General features: G+C 49.7%; 5 protein-coding genes across 5 annotated transcripts; 3 read left to right on the forward strand and 2 right to left on the reverse strand.

The window, feature by feature from the left end:
• Positions 1 to 310: 310 nt before the first annotated feature.
• On the forward strand, positions 311 to 2,882 carry H6S33_002111 (uncharacterized protein; the record flags this gene model as incomplete). Its single annotated transcript, XM_044833463.1, has 7 exons — positions 311 to 413; positions 759 to 836; positions 1,381 to 1,468; positions 1,658 to 1,714; positions 1,890 to 2,123; positions 2,322 to 2,597; positions 2,696 to 2,882. The coding sequence occupies 7 exons, from the start codon at positions 311 to 313 to the stop codon at positions 2,880 to 2,882; spliced, it is 1,023 nt and encodes a 340-aa protein (XP_044693254.1).
• Positions 2,883 to 3,638: 756 nt separating this feature from the next.
• On the forward strand, positions 3,639 to 4,347 carry H6S33_002112 (uncharacterized protein; the record flags this gene model as incomplete). The annotated part of the gene is made up of 3 exons (XM_044833465.1): positions 3,639 to 3,747; positions 3,845 to 4,213; positions 4,301 to 4,347. 3 exons carry the CDS (start codon positions 3,639 to 3,641, stop codon positions 4,345 to 4,347), a joined length of 525 nt encoding a protein of 174 aa, XP_044693255.1.
• A 3,567-nt stretch (positions 4,348 to 7,914) lies between these two features.
• H6S33_002113 (uncharacterized protein) lies at positions 7,915 to 10,480 on the reverse strand (the record flags this gene model as incomplete). The annotated part of the gene is made up of 4 exons (XM_044833466.1): positions 7,915 to 10,002; positions 10,071 to 10,128; positions 10,194 to 10,242; positions 10,354 to 10,480. 4 exons carry the CDS (start codon positions 10,478 to 10,480, stop codon positions 7,915 to 7,917), a joined length of 2,322 nt encoding a protein of 773 aa, XP_044693256.1.
• Positions 10,481 to 12,524: 2,044 nt separating this feature from the next.
• Positions 12,525 to 16,887, reverse strand: H6S33_002114 (uncharacterized protein; the record flags this gene model as incomplete). Its single annotated transcript, XM_044833467.1, has 10 exons — positions 12,525 to 12,799; positions 12,858 to 13,113; positions 13,175 to 13,461; positions 13,517 to 13,723; positions 13,789 to 14,778; positions 14,838 to 15,279; positions 15,359 to 15,549; positions 15,664 to 15,979; positions 16,138 to 16,524; positions 16,588 to 16,887. 10 exons carry the CDS (start codon positions 16,885 to 16,887, stop codon positions 12,525 to 12,527), a joined length of 3,651 nt encoding a protein of 1,216 aa, XP_044693257.1.
• Positions 16,888 to 16,988: 101 nt separating this feature from the next.
• On the forward strand, positions 16,989 to 17,669 carry H6S33_002115 (uncharacterized protein; the record flags this gene model as incomplete). The annotated part of the gene is made up of 4 exons (XM_044833468.1): positions 16,989 to 17,041; positions 17,153 to 17,290; positions 17,339 to 17,544; positions 17,620 to 17,669. 4 exons carry the CDS (start codon positions 16,989 to 16,991, stop codon positions 17,667 to 17,669), a joined length of 447 nt encoding a protein of 148 aa, XP_044693258.1.
• Between the last annotated feature and the right edge of the window lie 494 nt (positions 17,670 to 18,163).

Raw genomic sequence — 18,163 nt, forward strand, 5'->3', positions numbered from 1 at the left:
CAATTCCTCCTTCCAAATCTACCGCGCACGCGCCAGTTTCGCCCTCACCAACCGAAAAAGCGCAACAATTCCAAATACTTCAATCTCTCAACCTTTCTACCGGCAACCCACGGCTAACCCACAAACCACAATCACTAACCACCACACCACACACCCCTGGCCGAGAGAGCATTAAAGCAAAAGCACCCTATCAAAAATTCCAAATCTAGCCTAACAAGAGAAAATTTAGCAAAAAAATAAATTAGAAAAGCAAAAGATTCCAAATAACCCCCCTCCCCTCCCAAAACCCGCTCGACCCCCATCCCCCAAAATGTCGGACAACAACAACAACGAGCTTGCTCCGCATGTCGTAAATCATATGCACGACCTGGGCATGTCACCGCCGCCATCGGATCAGACGAGTCCCGCAGAGCGTGAGTCGAGTAGTTTTTCCTTAACAAAAGAAAAGAAAGAAAGAAGAACCCTTACCTTACTACTACTGCTGCCCAAACAATACTATACAGCCTTACAATTATACCCCCCCCCCCCCCCAGCTAGCCAATGATGGCAGTTACATGTCTATCAATGAATTCCAAATACCTACCCTTACCCCTACCCTACCCTACATATGTCATACCCATCTACCGTCCTATCCGTGATCAGCCCTACACATCATGATCACCGGTATCCCCCATCCATACAAAGAAAGCGAAATCGAAAAGAAACCCCACCCCCAACAAAAAAACAATAAAAAGAAAAAGCCAACTAACGGTAACCAGAGCCGAGCTCCGAAGGCTCAAACTCAGGCAGGTTCAGCCTCGACTTTCTCAAGCTCGGGCTCGGGTCTCGCAGGAAAGGTATCTACAACTGGTTATGTTTTTTTTTTCCTTTTTGGCTCCCATCCCATCCCCGGCCTGTCTGCTGTCTTACCTATCTGCAATCTGCGTACCTTATTTCATATTTTATGGAGGGCAGGTTTTGCCGACCCCCCCCATCACCTCCTTCATGATTTGAGTTTTTTGGGTGATTTGCAATGTCTTGCATGCCTACCTGGTCCACCTACCGGCCCGTGGGGTATGTGGGTTGGGGTTAATTGGGGTCGGGGTTTGGGTTGGGGGGTGATTGAACCTTGTGGGCATGCAAGTATTTGGAAGTAATCCATTCTTCCGTCACCACGCCTCACTCTGCGGCAGGGTGACGGGTTGTGACGGGGGCGGCGCGGGAGCGGACATTCATAGGCCTAGGTATTATCGAAATTGGCCTACTATTAGGCTAGATGATATCAAATACCCAGACCAGATACCCTGAGGGAGACAGACAGAGACAGCGAGACTGAGGCAGACAGAGAAAAAAATGATGGGCTATTTGGATTTGCACGCTGACACAACACGCTGCTGGCAGACGGCGAGAAACCGAAGCGTCGGGGCCCTAAGCCCGACTCCAAGCCGGCGCTCACTCGGCGCCAGGAACTGAACAGACAGGCGCAAAGGTACGCGCCCCTAGCCTATACTCTTCCCTGCTTTATATACCACCTCCCCTCCTTCACAGCCCACCTCCCCCCTCCCCCATAAGCCTCCTCAGCAGCTCCTTCCTCCCCTACCTCCCCGAAAGCCATACCATACCACAAAACCATAAGCAATGCCGGCTAACAACCACCCCCTCCGCCCCACGAACACAGGACGCATCGCGAAAGGAAGGAGTCCTACACCAAGAACCTCGAGGCTGAAACCACACGGTATGCACACCACCACCCTCAGCCCCCATCCCCATCCCCATCCCCATCCCCGCCCTCATCCCCGCCCCTCCTCTTCCTCACCCTATCCCTCTCCTCCCTCCTCCTCCTCCTCTTCTTCTCCCACCCCGCTCTCCCCCGCCCAACTGCTCTACCGCGAATCCTTACGCCGCATTAGCCTCGCCGCCGAGTTCACCCGCATCCAGAAAGAGAAGGCCGCCGTAGTGGCCGAGAACCAGCGTCTTCACGAGGAGACGGCGCGCCTGCGCGCGATCCTGGAAGCCCATGGCATCGCGTACACGCCGCAGACGGGGTACACCATGGGGCCCGCTGTAGGCCAGGGCGTCCCGCCGCCGGAGGTGGCCAGGTTCGGGAGGACGTATAATGAGATTGGCATTGATTTTGTATTGGCGTAAGTCCTACCGCCAGGGGGTGTGTGTCGGGGGGGGGTTGGGGGTGTGGGGGTGTGGGGATGAGGAAGAGGTGGAATGACGGGGGGTGCGGATGGGAGGGTAGGGGTGGGAGTTGTATATATTGGGCGGTGGGATGGTGAGCTAGAAGTGAAGTGGGAGTGAGGCTAAGATGTGCGGGTCGTGATTCGATTCTATAGGTTGGAGAAGCCGTGCATGGACCATATCCAGCTGATGTTTGGGAATATTGACAAGAACCCCGAGGCGGACTTCCACGGGCACCGGCTGATGGTGTCGTGCCCGCCCGAGCCGCTGTACCTCAAGCAGCATCAACAACAGCAAGAGCAGCAACAACAACAGACACATGCGGAGGTGCCGTGGGGCGCGCAGACGTGGGATCTGGCGGCGAACGAGTTGTGGGATCTCTTTAATATGCAGGATAGGTTTGAGCTGGAGGGGGAGTTGACGCCGATTGCGTGAGTATTCACCCTTCCTTTCTACTATCCCACCACGTTTCGAGGGCATCATGGTAGTAAATATGGGTTGGGTTTTTCTAATTATCAGACGAATACAGTGTTTGGGTTCTCGTCTCGCAGCACCCGCAGTTTGCCTACCTGGACATGAACGACTTCAACTCGCTGGCGGAGGGCCTGCTGCTGAAGGTCAAGTGCCACGGCTTTGGCGCCGTCATTGAAGAGTTTGAGGTCCAGGACTCGCTTGCGTCGCTGTTCTCAAAGAAGCAGGGCGCTGCTGGGTACTGATTGGCCCTTGCAATTCGGAGGATTCTTTTCTCTCTCTCTCTCTCTCTCGCCTATCTGGCTGTTTGTTTTTACTTTTCTGGACTTCTTTTTTGACATCTTTTTTTGTTGTTCTGGTCTTTTTGTGTGGGACCGGTGGGGGAAAAAGTATTGTGGAGGGTGTTTTAGTTCTTTTGGTAATCGTTCTTTTGGGTTGTTTTCTTAAGCCTGTTCTGTTTTTAGTTATTTATGATTGTGTGCTTTCTATGAACTATTTCTTTGGGTAATAGGGAAAAGAAATAATAAAAAACAGGAATAACAAGCATCAAGAATCCAATCGAGTCAGTTATTGTGATTACAAGTATTAGCAGCAGGAGTACCGACCGTCCCCAAAAGCCACAAAACAATCGTTGACCCTGCTCGTGGTTAATAATCGGCAGCCAACCAAGCCCACAATCAGCCACCACAGCAACCACACAGACACACACACACACACACACACACACATCCCCTGTCGCTGCAACGGCAACTACAGACAACCAAAACCTCAACCCTCAAACACCGCTGCACACCGCACCCAATCAATTAACCCCGACAGACGCGATTCACACCGACAAACAACACTCCCGACCACCACTCCCGGGAAACCATGAAAGGGCCCCTCCCGGTGTGAGCTGCAAACCAATCTCTCTCTTTTCTCTCTATTCTTACCAGACCTCTCTCTACACACGATAACTAAACACACACAGACCAAGACCAAGACCAAGAAGCACCCCCGGAATGAGCGACCAGGAACTCTTCTTCGCCCTCCTCCGCGTCTCGGCCGCACAAGCGCTCCGCGCTGCCGGCCTCACAACCGCGAAGCCCTCGGTGCTGGACGCTGTCACTGGTGTGCCCTCCCCTCCCTTCCCCACTCTGTTCCCCTCCCCCTCCACACCCCCCACCCCCCAATCCCCCCACGCCCCCCACCCCACTAACACCCCCAGACATCCTCTCCCGCTACCTCACGCTCCTCGGCAGCACCACCCGCGACATCGCCGAGTCCTCCGGGCGCACCCACGCCGAACTCCCCGACGTCCGTCTCGCACTAGAACACGTCGGCTTACTACGACCACTCAACATCTTCTCGGACCGCGACGACGAGGACACGCGCGCTGTGGACGCCTTCGTGGAGTGGATGAAGGGGGCACAGGCGGCCGAGATGCGGCGCGTGGCGGGCTTTGGGGTGGCGGGCGAGGAGAACGTGGTGCTGGCGGCAGGGGCGGGGGCGGTGACGGGCGCGACGACGATGCCGGCGGTGGCGGTGGGGGGCGCGACGTTGGAGAGTGGCGCGAGGGGGGAGGAGTGGGTTGCTGGTAGGTTTTCCGCTCCGTGGTTTTGGGGGGTGGGTTGTGGGAGGAGGCGGGTTTTGTGGGTGTGTGCTGACGGTGGGGGTGTGGTAGCGATTAGGAAGGTTACGGATAAGAGGCGGGCGGTGGGGACGCAGTAGCGTGTGTTCTGGTTCTGCTTGTGCTGTGGGAGTCTTTTGGTGGGGGATATATATCCTCGCCCCCAGTGTCCCAAATTCAAATCCTAATAACCTCTAGAAGAAAGCGAAAAACACACTACCGTGGGCTATGGGCAAGGTGTTATATGACCCTGTTCAGATAGCCACTACTTCTCTTTTGTCTTGTCTCTTTTGTCTGCTCTCTTTTGTCGTGTCTCACAATAAAGGCGTTTCTGTTTCTGTTTTCTGTTTTCTTTCCTGTTTTTTTTCCTGCTTTTCCTGTTTTTTTTGGCGGGGGGGATGGGGGCGAAGGAGAGGAGGGGGGGGGATTGTAGTTCCTGTAGCAGCAATCAAAACACAGACCAAAATCCCGTAGTAAATACGGCCGAGTGACTACCCGTGACCCAGTGCTCGAACCGGGTGCTACTCTGTGATGCAGCCTGCAGCCACCTCTGTTGGTCCCAACCGGATCTTGGTGCCGCATCATGGATAAGCACCCGTACGTGTGTTCACATGAGCCGAGTGATGCGTCATGATCACATCTATATGCGTACTAATACAAAGTGCTTACACGGAATGCATTCCTTTTTACGCTGTCTGCAGATATACTTGCTGGCTGTGCGCCTGCTTGCATTTACTTTGGGACGTCACGGGGTTAGGCAGGGCTAGACATGGAAACGCTGTGGGGTTGGAGAGTTTATTCATCACCGGTTCAGAGTTTACGTTTACGAAGGCCCTTGAGGGCTTGTCTACTCCTTGGTACCTGGCCTCACTCACCTTTAAGGTTTTACGACTCCTAAGGGCCTCACTGCACCTCAAGGCAAAACCAACTCTTACTGACCTCGAGCAGCCTATATACGCCTTACTATGAGCTCTTGCTCTGATCAGACCTCAAGGCCATTAGTTCAGGGGCAAAACTACACCGCCTCCCAGAACTGGACCATCAGATCCCCCAGACAGAGCTCATATCACAACCAGAGTTTTTAATCTCTTTCAGGCCCTCGGCATCGCCCAGAGCCTGACAGGAACCAAAAAATTGGCTATCTTCCTCTCAAAAATAGGGAGAAGAAAGGCCCCTCCTCGCGGGGAAAGCCGTCCTCTTCCCCTATTTCTGCGTTGCGGCCAGGACGGCCTCACCCGACGAGCACCCAGCGAGTGCACGCAGCCAAAGACCAAACCAAAAACCCTGATCCCTTTTAGGCCATCGGCACCGCCCAGGGCCCAACAGGAACCAAGGCTCTGGCTATCCCTCCTCCCTCTACCTCCACCTCCCTCTACCTCCACCTCCGCTCCCCTCCCCTGCAGAGGTCAAGCAAAACAGCCCACCCCCGGACCAGCTCACCTCCTCAACAAGCACACCCCCACCAGCAATTGCCAAAGGCGCCTCGCCCGTGAGCTAGCCAGCCCAGGCCACAAATCAATGCGGCCCTCGCCGGCGCTCACGCAGCCAGACACCCGCAGCTCTCGCCGGCGGGGTCGCGCTCCCTGAGGAGGGGAGGGGGGTCGAAGTTCCCCCGCCCTCTCCCCCCTTGAGGACCCTAGGCGCTGCCGAGGGACCCAACAGGGGAGGGAAGAGATTGGCTGTTGTGGGGGGGGGGGGGGCTTCTCCCTCTTGGTTTCCCCCTCCCAACCCAAGTAGGAGCTCTCCCGGGTCCCTCCGGACCCCCCGACGCCCGGGAGAGCACCACCGCCAGCCAGAGAAGCTCCCCTCGGCCTCCAGGCGACCGCCCCAAGAGAACACCACGAGGTCCTCCCGACCTCCCCCACCCCACCACGGGCACAACCGCCCAAAACACCCCCACCACAGCCAACGGCCCCAAGTACCCCCTACCTCCTCCCAACCATCCCAGCCAGCGGGAGAACAGCAGGAGGGGGAGTACCCAAGGACAAAAGAAAGCAGTGACCCGCCCCATCCCAGCTCACACCTGGCCTAAGGCTCAGAGGAGGGTTTGTGGGGGGCCACTGATTTTGATGGAGAAAGAAAGAAAGGAAGGGAGGAAGGCAAGAGGTGATGGAATGGTCTAGTTATATAGCGATTCTACTAAGGATAGATGGGCGGCGAAAACCCTAGAGTTTACCCTGGATTTTGGGTTGGGTTGTTGGGGTTGAGGCTTGGCCGCCGCTGTGCTACATGTGTGTACATGTAGGTAGGCCATGTAAGCTCTGGGGAGTCGTAGGGATAACTGGGAGGCGTGAAGAATAAAATGGGGGTCATCGAGATGGAATGGAAACTGTTTATAGGTATGAAATCCAGACCGGCTTGCGGGAGTTATATATTTCCGAGCAATGGAAGACGAGGCCGGAGAAATTATTTACTTTATTTCTTAATACGTGAGAGGGTGGATGAGGCGAGGCGAGCTGAGATGAGGTGAGAGCGAAGTGCCATAGCTGTAAGGCTGCATATATGCACTTACATTTATTGGTTAGACCAATCAATCAAGCTTCGTATAGTCATAGACCGTCACTCGGGTGCCAAGAAAAAGGCCCCTCCAGTCAGCTTCCACCTCAACGTTGAGGCCGTGGACACACCACCACTTACACCATACCCACAACTCCCGATTTAAATGGACAAGGGCTGCTAACGAATCACCGAACCAGCCTATGAGGACAAGCGAGTGATGGTCCATGAAGCCACCACACCACCGCCACAAGTCTCACTCTTACAATCGATGTTTCACTGTATCACTTAACTACTCGGCGGTACGCACACATCACCCGCCTACAGGATGGACTAGCCCGTAGATTCAAAAAACATAAATTCCCTTTTAAACTTTTATTCTCCAAGAAGGTTTCAGACATGCAAAGGTAACAATAAAATCATATAAATTTAGATACCCCCCTCCCCTTTCCACACACACACGCATACGAACGCACACCAAACCTTTCCCAAAGATCTAACCAGCTGCCATGACGGCAATGCATCCGTTCTTCCCGCCATCCAATCCAATCCACCATATCCGTCTGTACATGTAATGCTGTCCCAAGATAAAAACCCTATTATGTAATGAAAAGAAGAAAAATGACGTTGCCATGCAATTTAAAAAGGGCCTGATCAAATTAGTCATATAAAGAGAAAGATGGAAATTTGGGGGGGGGGGGGGGGAGGAAGGAAAAGAAAAACGATATCGATCTCCCCAGTCATGTCTGGTCTTATGCTTGGTTCCCGGGATGTATGACTTCTCTCCCCCTCAGCTTCTCCTACCGCCAGCTACTCGGCTAAGGAAAAGAATAAAAGGCAAGGAATTTTCCCAATAGCTTATCCCATCAACCTACAGCAATGGAGGGGAGGATTTGAAAAACACGAGCAGTAAACGACAACTAAGGAGTAGAGATAAAGAAAAAGTCCATGCAATTGATAGAAACAAAAAGCAAAAGCGAAAAAGAAAAAGATAAAAACAAGCATACGACACCGAACGACCGAGGACCAAGCAGACCAAGCCAGAACAACCCTATCAAAACGACTCCCTAAAGGGAGAGAACCCACAGAAGAATTTTTACGTTAATTCTCGTATTTCTCTTTCAATGCCATCACTCCATCAAATACAAGTCAAACTTTGCGTAGCCCTCCCATTAAGCAGTAGTGCCTGATGGTGGTCCCTCCAGGTCAAGTTTCATCACACCTCCCTTGTGCTCGCGGGCCTCCCTCAGAAGATTGCCAAAGTATTTGACAGCCACCTCACTCTCCTTCTCAAGCTTCTTCTTCTCTTCCACTGTCCTGCCCTGCTTCTCGATACTTCTCTGGAAAGCTCCCCTGAGTTCCTCGGCGGGAAATCCAAGAACCTTTCTGCATTCCTTCATAATTCTCTCAGAGTTGGCGTGGATGTAATCCATGGCTTCCAGCTCCTTGCGAATCTTCTTAGCGAGCTTTCGGGGGACAGCGTTCGGAATATCGGCGATCAAGAACCAGGCACCGGCGGCGCCAGCGACGAGGAGAGCAGGAACAATCAGCTTACGGGTAGTGCGAGGACCGAGCATGCTAGTGGCCTTCCACAATCCATCGATCCAGCTGCTCACGCCGAAGAGCTGTCCTCCAGCCATAGTGGCAACAGTGAGACCCATGCTCATACCGGCAACCTTCTCCTGCTTGTCAAAGTCGAAGAAATCAAAAATGTTGATCTCGGTTTGAATGGTCTTGCTCAATTGGTGCTTCTTGCGGGAAAACATCAACTCCTTGCGGAAAGCCTTCTCAACATATTCATCCCCAAGGTGCATGATTCCGAGGGCCTTGATTGAGTTGATACCTCCCACGGTCTGATTTCTGGCGTATTCTTCGCAAACCGTAACTGACTTTTGAATCTTTTGTAGCATAGCCTCCTTTGTCTTCTCTGCGTAAGCAAACGCCGAAAGAACTCCATCGTATTCAACAATAGCCTTGTCGTCGATGTGGGCAATTGTGGCGGAGATGTTCTTGCGTGAGAATCCATAGACGTTGTCACATGTCTCATCAATGGTGACTTCAACGTTATCCGAAACAGCAGTACGTGCTTGGACGGATTTCTGGAATTCAGGTGTGATTGTCGACAACTCGTCCCGAACTTTCTCAAGTTCCGCTGAGGTAACGTTGATGTTTACTTCCGCTAAAGTCTCCAAATCGCCAAGAACGTTCAACAAGTAATGCTTGGCCGGTGCCAACTTACTCCTCGCCCTCTTCTCTAGCACAAACCGCCTCAAGCTCTGCTCTAGCTCGTCAAACTCCTTCAACTTAGCACCATCCTTTCCTTCGATAACAGCATTTGACGATACAAAGTGCACGAGCTCCTTGGCATCTTGGTGAGTTCTGGGTGATAGCTGGGCAACTTGTTCGAGGATAAGTCTCTGACATCTGGCCTTGTCCCTGATGTTGTCGAATCGGTTAACAACGATAAAGATGTATGCCTTTTCGTTAGCAGCAGCCTGGATGAATTCCTTTGCTGACAGAGTAAAATGGTTTTCGGCGCTGACAACAAAGACGACAACATCGATTTCCTCTTGCCGTGCAAAAACAGCTGTAGTCTTAATAGAATCAAGGTTAAGACCCGGTGCATCAATAATGGCGATATCAACGACCCCATTACGCAGGAGAGACTCGTCGATTGCCCGGACATCTTCAACATAAATCTTAACCTGGCAGTACACATCGTTCTCTACAACAATCTCCTCCAACTGGTCGAGAGAATAGACGTGGTATGTGCTGCTATCATGTCGGTCGTAGAGAGCACCGTTGATGGGAATAGCATGAACCTCCTCAACCGATGAGTTTTCGCGGGCATCGAGTACTTCACAGAAGATACTGGTGCATGGTTGTTGATCTTCAGGGAGTACCTTCTTACGGAGCAGGGCGTTACAGAAAGTCGATTTTCCAGCGTTGAGATCACCAGTAACCAAGACCTTTGAAGAGGTATCCTCAATACGATCCCGGAGGAGCATCAAGTGCTTTACGGACTGTCCAATCTTCCCATCCAGTAACGAGGCGATAGATGACTTCTCGAGAGAGTGTACAAGTTCGGAGGGCGAGAGAGCACCAAGTTTCAGATCAAGCTTGAGGACGTTAAATTCCTGCGCAATTTGTGGTGTAACAAGACGGGGTTGCTCAGAGGTTTCGGCCTCTTCAGACAGTGCCTCTGCACGCTGCACTGCCGGGTAAGTGGCGGGCCATTTGCTATTCGCAGTTTGGAAGTTCTGCATATCAAACATTAGCATGTCACATGTGACCACCATTATTTAGCCTGTTTCAACCTCGAACTTACCTTCAGTGTCTCGACAGTTCGGCTGATCCATCGTCCAAGAGCAACACGATTCTGGTTGCTGTAATGAAATGTCAGAAAAGGCTCGAGGTAATAGATTAAAAGGTTTAGCGATGGGGTTCGTACAAGTATAGTTGGTGGACATGACTTGCCCATTGTCTCCTTTCGGGATCCGCTATCATTCACGTCAGTATCGCCGCACCTTGTATGCGATCGCACCGATGCCACTGGAGAGGCAAAGGAAAAGGGAGAAAAAGCCAGTCACATCACCACACAGGCAACTTACATGATTGTCCAGGAAGCACTGAAACCGAGAAATCGCGGTCGCCATCCTCAACAACAGATCCACCGTAGCCGGAATCACTGTTAGCGGGGCGTTGCTGCTGACTCGGGTTCTGGGCGTATCGAGACATGTTGTAAATGTTTGATGAGAGTGAAGAATCTTCTCTCAAGTTTGACAGACTCTTGTAGGTCGTCAGTCGTCAGGGGGTGGAGGGGGGGTAGTATAAACGAACGGATTCGTTTCGATTCACAAGCGTGAGTGATAAGTGGACTGGGAAGAAAGGAGGAGGAGGGGAGGAAGGGAACAAAAAACAGATCTAGGGGAGGGAGTGGCGATAAGTGGGTGGGGTGACGAGAAGGTGCAGGGTGAAGGGAGGAGTGGCGCCTTGCCCTAGAAGGTGAAGGTGTGTGAGATTTTCAATGGGTCCACCATCCTCCACCAACGAGAATCTCTGACAGGGTAACCTTGAAATCATGAATGTGACGGTTTTGTGAATACATAGGCACTTTACATGTAAACCCCGCAGTCAGGATATACCGGTAAGTGAGAAGATTCCCAAGAGAATTTTTCGGGCAACTGCTGCCGCTCTCCCCTCGGCCCTTCACTTTCATGCAAGTCTGAAAGCTCCAAGAGTTCATACTCTAGATCTATTTACAGCTGGAATAGACAACTAAGAACAGTGAATTTAGGGAAAGTTACCCGAGTTTATGATTTCGGTTGTGGCCGGAGCGGCGAGCGGGTTTAAGAAAGCGGGCAGGGCCCATGCCTTTCATCCCTTCCCTAAATTAGAAAACCACTACTGTGGTGCCTACACTCACGCGAGGTATTGGTACATACATGTAGTTGACAGAACGTCATAAGCAACGTTGAACATGATACATTGCATAGCATCCTATCCAAGGCATGTAGGTACTCTACTCTATTCTAGAGTAAATCTAACGGTATCTCCAGATGAAATGCCATCTGCAAGCATGATTGATATGTTCAAATAAAATGATCAGATGATGAGATCAGCAGCAGGTAGGGCTAGGGTTTCTCGATTCTTCCAGAATTCCCCCAATTTCTACCGGAGGAGGGAGACAGACAGCTGTGATTGGGCACATCCAGCCCCACAACGATTAATTCGAAACACACTCGTGCTCATGGTGTAACTTCTATCTAAGCCAAGGAAAGGAAAAAAAAAAAAGAAACACCCCTTCCAAGCAACCTCCAGGCAGCATTATTATGCACATAGACACGCGCGCACTTTTCTAGTTACAGCTCATCGTGCAGACAAGGCGCGCAAAACAGAAGAGTACATAAAGGGGATGGGGAGCAGAACATCAAAAAGAAGTGAGAAAACCAAAGTGGATATAATATAAAAGGCAAAATGAAAAAGAAAAATGACAAAAAAAGGTCTTTAAAAAGGGTAAATTACACATGACGACGATGATTGACGGTGCAGAAGCATGTGAGTCGGAATCCTCAAAACTCAATACATCAGCACTTGTGGCCCAGTCTTGAATCTCACCTTTTTGATGAGGCCTACCACTTCCCCGGTCTTTACCCCTCCTTCCTTCCGACCGGCCTCTCCCCCCTCCCTCATCCCGGCCAAGATTCAAACATTCAAATGCCGTGCCAACCAGAAATTCGACTCAAACAAAAAATAAGAGGAAATTTTTTACGATGCTTGAATAGGAGAGAAATGGAGTTGAAGACGAAAGGAAAAAGAAAAAATATTCAAGGTATAACGCAAAAAAGAAACTAAAAAACATGAACAAGTGAAATTGAGGGGAAAAAGAAGTAAACACCAACATATCCACCAAGCCCCGCTCCCCGAATATCCAAGTATCGCATACCATACTCCAATCCCAAATGCCAAAAAAAGAGAAAGAAAGAAACTAGGGAAAGAAACCAAATAAGTGGCATAGAACAGTTTGTTAACAAACCTGGCTCCCCGAATAAGTACCACAAAACCCGCCTGTGTAAGTAAGCATGAAGGGTAAAAGGAGAAATAAAAACGGCCAAAACGTCCCAAGCCATGAATGAAGAAAGGAAAGGGTTGGTTATCAATGAATTAAAATAGAGAACCCATTAAACGAAGGTTGAACAATAATGCTCTGAAAATAAAATACTTTTTTTTATCCATTTGCCAATATCCCACCTTATTACACCTACTGAATTTGGCCCTTAGATTAAGCCAGTAACACCCATAGTGCCTTGTTGCTGCGGTTGACGGCCTTGATGATTTTGGCTCGAATGATTTTGACCTTGTTGGCCTTGTCGATTACCCCATTGAGTTTGATTCTGACCATTTGGGGGATGATGAAGGACGCCATGATGGTTCGGGCCGTTAGGACCATTCTGGCCACCATGGCCATTCTGAATGGTGTTCTGACCAATATCGCCCTCCTGGCTTGAACCGGAATTCCCACGACCGTGCCCTCGGTGGTACTGGTTAGGATTACCACTTGGGGCATGGGCGTTCGGCGGAAAATGTTGGCCAGGTTGGTTGGGTTGAGGCATACCAACATGTCTAACTGAAGATTCTTTTTGGATCGCAACATTTTGAGATGGATCGGTATCCACACGATGGAAGACGGGGGTTGTTGGGGCTCTACCATCCTTAGACCTTGGTGGTGAACTGGTAGTTTGAGGAGTTCTTCCGGGAGCCGGCCTATTAATAAGGTCACCATATCGTTTCAAAATATCTTTAGTTGTAACATCCGCGCCGTTGGCAAAAAGATTGGAGTCGTTCAGTATTGATAATAAGTCCTCAGGAACCTATTTAAACAACTATTATTAACAACCACCATTTAAATATGCCTATAAGATAGTTTCTTACCTCGCACATAGTCTCGTTACATGCTATTAGTGTGTGTACCGCTTCAATAGCTAGAAAACTATCGTCCATGCCAGCTTCTTTCTTTTGGGAGTATAGAATATTCGGTGTGATAACAGTAGATAGGTTGTGAACGTCCATCTTACTTCCAGACTCTTCATCAATGTGAGAGAATGACGCAGCCCAATTTAGGAAAGAAAAAAGGATTTCCATAGTATCTCTGTGGCTTTTGGGAAGCAAGCAACATGTGAGGTGAAGTATACGACGTTTCTTCTCTTCATCCATGATTTCTATCACGCTGTCAGCAATCCCAGGTGATAATATTTGCTACAGGCTATTGCTTACTTTGAGAAGCCACGAACAAACGATGGAGCTTGAATGTTAGTAACGGATCCGGTAATTCTCTTAGAAACTTTTTCAAAAGCGCTGCTATTTGGACAGGGCCCCAGCCGCTCATCTCTACTTGAGTCTCACTCCGATCTATTTGGTCCGCAAGTTCTTTAAGCTTTCTAATATTGCCATTCTTTCGGAAAACACCCTCGACAGACATATCTGAGACATTCAGTAGGAGAACTTTAACCAGAGTAACCGAAGTATAGAGTATGATAGGATCTTACCCATTTGACGCATAGCCACCACGGCATCGTCTAATATTTGAGGTATTCGTAAAGTTCCGGGGCCAACACCCATGCTCGATTCGGCGCCGTCTCGCTCGACTAGCACGTCTAGCGCCACGCCAAAGACACCTAGTGTTTTTGTAAGCTTCTTGTTTGACATGATTTTCCTGACTACGGCGGCAAAAACACCTTTCTTTTTGGCACCCTTTTTCTTATCAACTGGTTGGAATGCCTTTCCGAATTTCCCCCAAAATGTCTTCTTGTTGGTCTCTATCAGTCCTAACAGTTCCTCCAAATTAAAATGACCTTCCACCAATGGTTCCATTGAAAGAACTGCAATATGTCGTACGATAAAATAATCGATTGCAGAGAGTTCCGAAAAATATCTTTTTGTCCTAACTGGTGGTGGCGGAGGTTCTTGTTGGCTTCCCATATCTCGTAATTTGTCAACTGAGAGATCTCTTTGATGCCCATTAACAAGTTTTGGCTGACCTGGTCCATCCGCTTCTCCATATGGATTGGGCCGGTGGTGCTTGAACGCGTTTGGCCGTTGTTCCCGGGCTTGCTCAGCGGCAACAATTCGCGGTATATCGTCAAGGGTTAGCACTTTATCATCGCCAAAAGTACGAGCCTCCTGCTCATCTCCATTATATTCCCTGTCCTCAACTATGTGGAATTGCCCTGTATTACGGCGCCTATCAACTTGGTGTCCATCTGAGGATCCTGGTCGCACACTGTCTGCCTCCGGCCCTTCAATTATTCGGGACTGACGGGCTTTCTTCGCCGAACTTCCAAGTTGCCGGTCTAGGCGGGTCGATCGTAACCTACGAATGTCGTTTATCGTGTTGGTGTAGGCTTCAGTTTGTTCCCCGCGTTCCCCACGTTCCCCACTATATGACTTTGACCGCGTATCTGATCGAAGTAGCGGAGGTTCAATATTACCAAGCTTATGACCCTCACTGGAATCGTAACTCCGGAGATTGGGGTCATCTACCAAGTTACAACTTATTAGATATTCTTTTTGGAACCAACAAGCATATAATTCGTACCTGATGTATGCGGGAGTGTCCCTCCTTGCCTAAGTCTCAGTAACAGCCGGGCAAGTGCCACACGTAGAAGATAGACGTATTGTTTTAAGCGTGTTACACGCTCAAATGGCCCACGGGTGTCCGATACTTGAGAGGCACAACTGGTGCAGAAAACACATTGCTCTGCTTCAAACCACGTGGTCTCGTCAAGATGGCCCCTCAATTCCCGCTTACAGTTTGAACATGCTAGGCAACTCATGTGCCACCTCTTATCATCAAATTTGGCACACTCCTCCTCAATGGTGGTGCGGCAAACGGTACAGAGATCAGAATGCTGATCTGCTAGGTTTTCCGACAATCCCTGCGTCGATTCAAGAGATTGTTTTGGTTCTTTGGTGGACTCTAAGTCAGATAGCTCTTCAAGAAACAACCTTAAAGCATCAATGTTGTTGTGCTCTCGTTCCTACATACCGGTATGTGGTTAGATGATTTTCCGCTAGACAAGCTTTCGGGTGGTGCATTGGGAAGCGGGAGCTTAGTACCAATCTTAAGGAGCCTTGCAGAGTGATCCGTATCAGTAGCTTCAGGTAATGTGCAAGGCCGGTAACAAGCGATAATAGCTCTTGTGTAACACCGAGCTTTCTTACACCGGTTTCTTGAGTTTTCGAGAGAAGACTAAAAAACGCAACTATCTTCTTACACAGTAGCTTCGCTTCTCTGGAGTAAGACAAACCTGTTTCGTGTAGTAATCAAAGAGTCAGCTTTATGACGTATGTCTAATAAAAATAGGTATTTGTGGTGGATTCCGCGAAAACGGCCAAGCGCTGTGCATCACAAAAGAACGTACCCTTCACTGACATGCCACTGAATTGAGCATCCAAGTTATCTGCGGAACCGAAAAGTATTTCGACATGCCAAATGAACTTTTCAGCCACGAACACGCCGTCTACATATGCTCCATTAGAGACATGTAAAAGCATGTCACTAATACATGCTGCAGAAGATTCTTCGAAAGATGATAATACACTCCAGATACGGTAGACTTTGTCTTCCATTTTCTCTTCGGCATCCCGAACCAATGAGCGCCTCTGAGTTGAGGGGTCCTCTACAGATGGCGACTTTGGTTCCCCGGTTTCCTGAGGCGCAAGCCGAACATTCCAAAACTAAAAATAAACCAAATAACATAATATTAGCGGTTATTCTTGCCATTTGAACGAAAATATTCCGCAAAAATGCCCAGAAAAGCACACAGTATTATAATAAAATTTGTAGAGATAATGTTTGCAAAAACCCCCCCCCCAACTTCTCGGAAAAAACCGACCTTATGTATCATATAGCACTCCGGGTGCCAGTGTTGATTCTGTCCATTCCGAAAAATTTCCACAAATTGCTTTAGAATTGCGGTTTGGCATCCGTTGCACCGGGCTGCAAATTGGGTTGAGTAGTGGTAATGGCAGTAAACTTTGCCGTCATGCTCATAGTAGGAATCCTGTGGCCCAAACACTGTTGGACAAACACAACATGTAAAATGCTCAATATGGTATTTCCGTTCTAGGGCAGTAATGTATGAGCCCCTTAGCGCCCCACCACATTCATGGCAAAGAAGGTCTAGGCGTCTGAAATAATCCGTTTCGCACAGCGGATATTGGCCTTCTCCTTCCTCCTCGTCCACGGGGAAAAACTTGGAGGCTACTGTTACTCCGCAGTCCTAAATCAAGTTAACAACAGCAAACTCTAGGAACAAAATCACATAAGGCTGAACAAAACTTACCCTGCATTTAAAACAATCCAAGTGAAATGTTCCGCCAAGAGCACGCACAAATTGACCTGTTAAAGGACCCTGACACTTTCCACAAATCCGAGTAGTTTTAGGGGAGCTCCCATGAGTCAGTCCGACAACAACACCCCCTCCTACAGGTACAGGCTCAGTTGGGGATGTAGGAGAACGATCATCAAGCTGTCTGTTTCGTGATTGGGAGGTCGAGGGACTTGGTAATGTGGTCGTGAGTTGAGGGAGGTCTTGCTGTGAATCGATTACAGGACGCCCAGGCCCGTCTGATGGTGCAGACATGTGATCTTAAAAAAGGTTGGCTCGTAAATGTGGAAGCAATTTCAATATTCTCGACGGGGTTGCCTAGCTGCTTAGTTGTCGAAGGACTGGTCTAAAGCAAAATGAAGGGAAAAAGTAAAATTAGAAAGAAAGAAAATAACGAGGGAGCCTCTAGGTGCAAAGCTTCGGTTGTAATTATTTCTCGCTCGGCGACCGATGAGATTGGTAACAGAACAGAGTTGTCACGCACGCCGAGTTTCTGGGAGCTTAAAAATTAAAATTTAAGCGTTGCTATTTTGACGATACTGGAGGAGGTCGTCGAGGAGGAAAGGGGTGGTTATGGGAAGAGCAAGGGAGCCGGTGACAAGCCCTCGGCGACAATGGCCCATGCACACACACACCCAAAAGAGCGGGGGGGGATCGTGTAGGTATGTACGTGAGAGGGGGAAGGCAATGCTAAAGGAGCGGTCAGTCTTTCTATCCACCAAACAACTATTCTATGGCGAATGATGTATCTATCCAGAGCAGCGGAGATGGGATGCAGCAGCAGAAGCACCAGCGGTGGAGAAGGGATTGCGGAGGAGGAAGAGTGGCTATTTTGGGGCTGCGGGAGAGGTTGGGTGTTTGAGGACAACCAGACAGACAACCAGGGCACGGCTGCGTTGTGGGGAGAAGTAGGTGAGACTGGAAAATGAAGCTAACAAATTCCACGACTGGAAGAGCAGAGCAGAGAACTAATCGACAGCGGGCGAGGCCAGAATGCAATTGCAACCGGAACAGCACCGCCAGCCGCAGGTACCTAACGCCTAGCACGCGACAACCAAAAAGATCGAGACACGAAGAGCGTCGACCTTTTTTGTATATTCGTCTACGGTTTTTCTAGATACATGCCAGGTTCTGTTTCAAAAGGTTCTCAGCTAGGTAGCAGCGCCCGTAGAACTGGTGCACTGCAAGGGACAGAAGGCTGCAACTTTGATATCACAACACTGTAAGCGGGGGTTCAGAGGATTAAGCAAGTATTGAGCCGCTGAGATACAGATGGAGCGAGAGATAAATCCATCCGGAAGCTGCTGGTGAATCCCTAGGGACGCCGGTTGCTGAAACTCACTTGTTTGATGGGAGTGTAAAAATAAAGATAGATCGGCTGTTCAGGTTACCCATGGTACTTTAGGTGGTTGATGTCAACGGAGATAGAGAGGCGGTGCGAGACGGCGAGCGCTCACTGCATGAATGATGGTCGCTCTACGAGGTTGTTTGGAGGAGAAGACTTGAAGGGTCCCTCCTCTCCAAACTCGGC

Source organism: Morchella sextelata, assembly GCF_020137385.1.
Source record: "Morchella sextelata strain SCLS chromosome Unknown scls_12, whole genome shotgun sequence".
Lineage (NCBI taxonomy): Eukaryota > Fungi > Ascomycota > Pezizomycetes > Pezizales > Morchellaceae > Morchella > Morchella sextelata.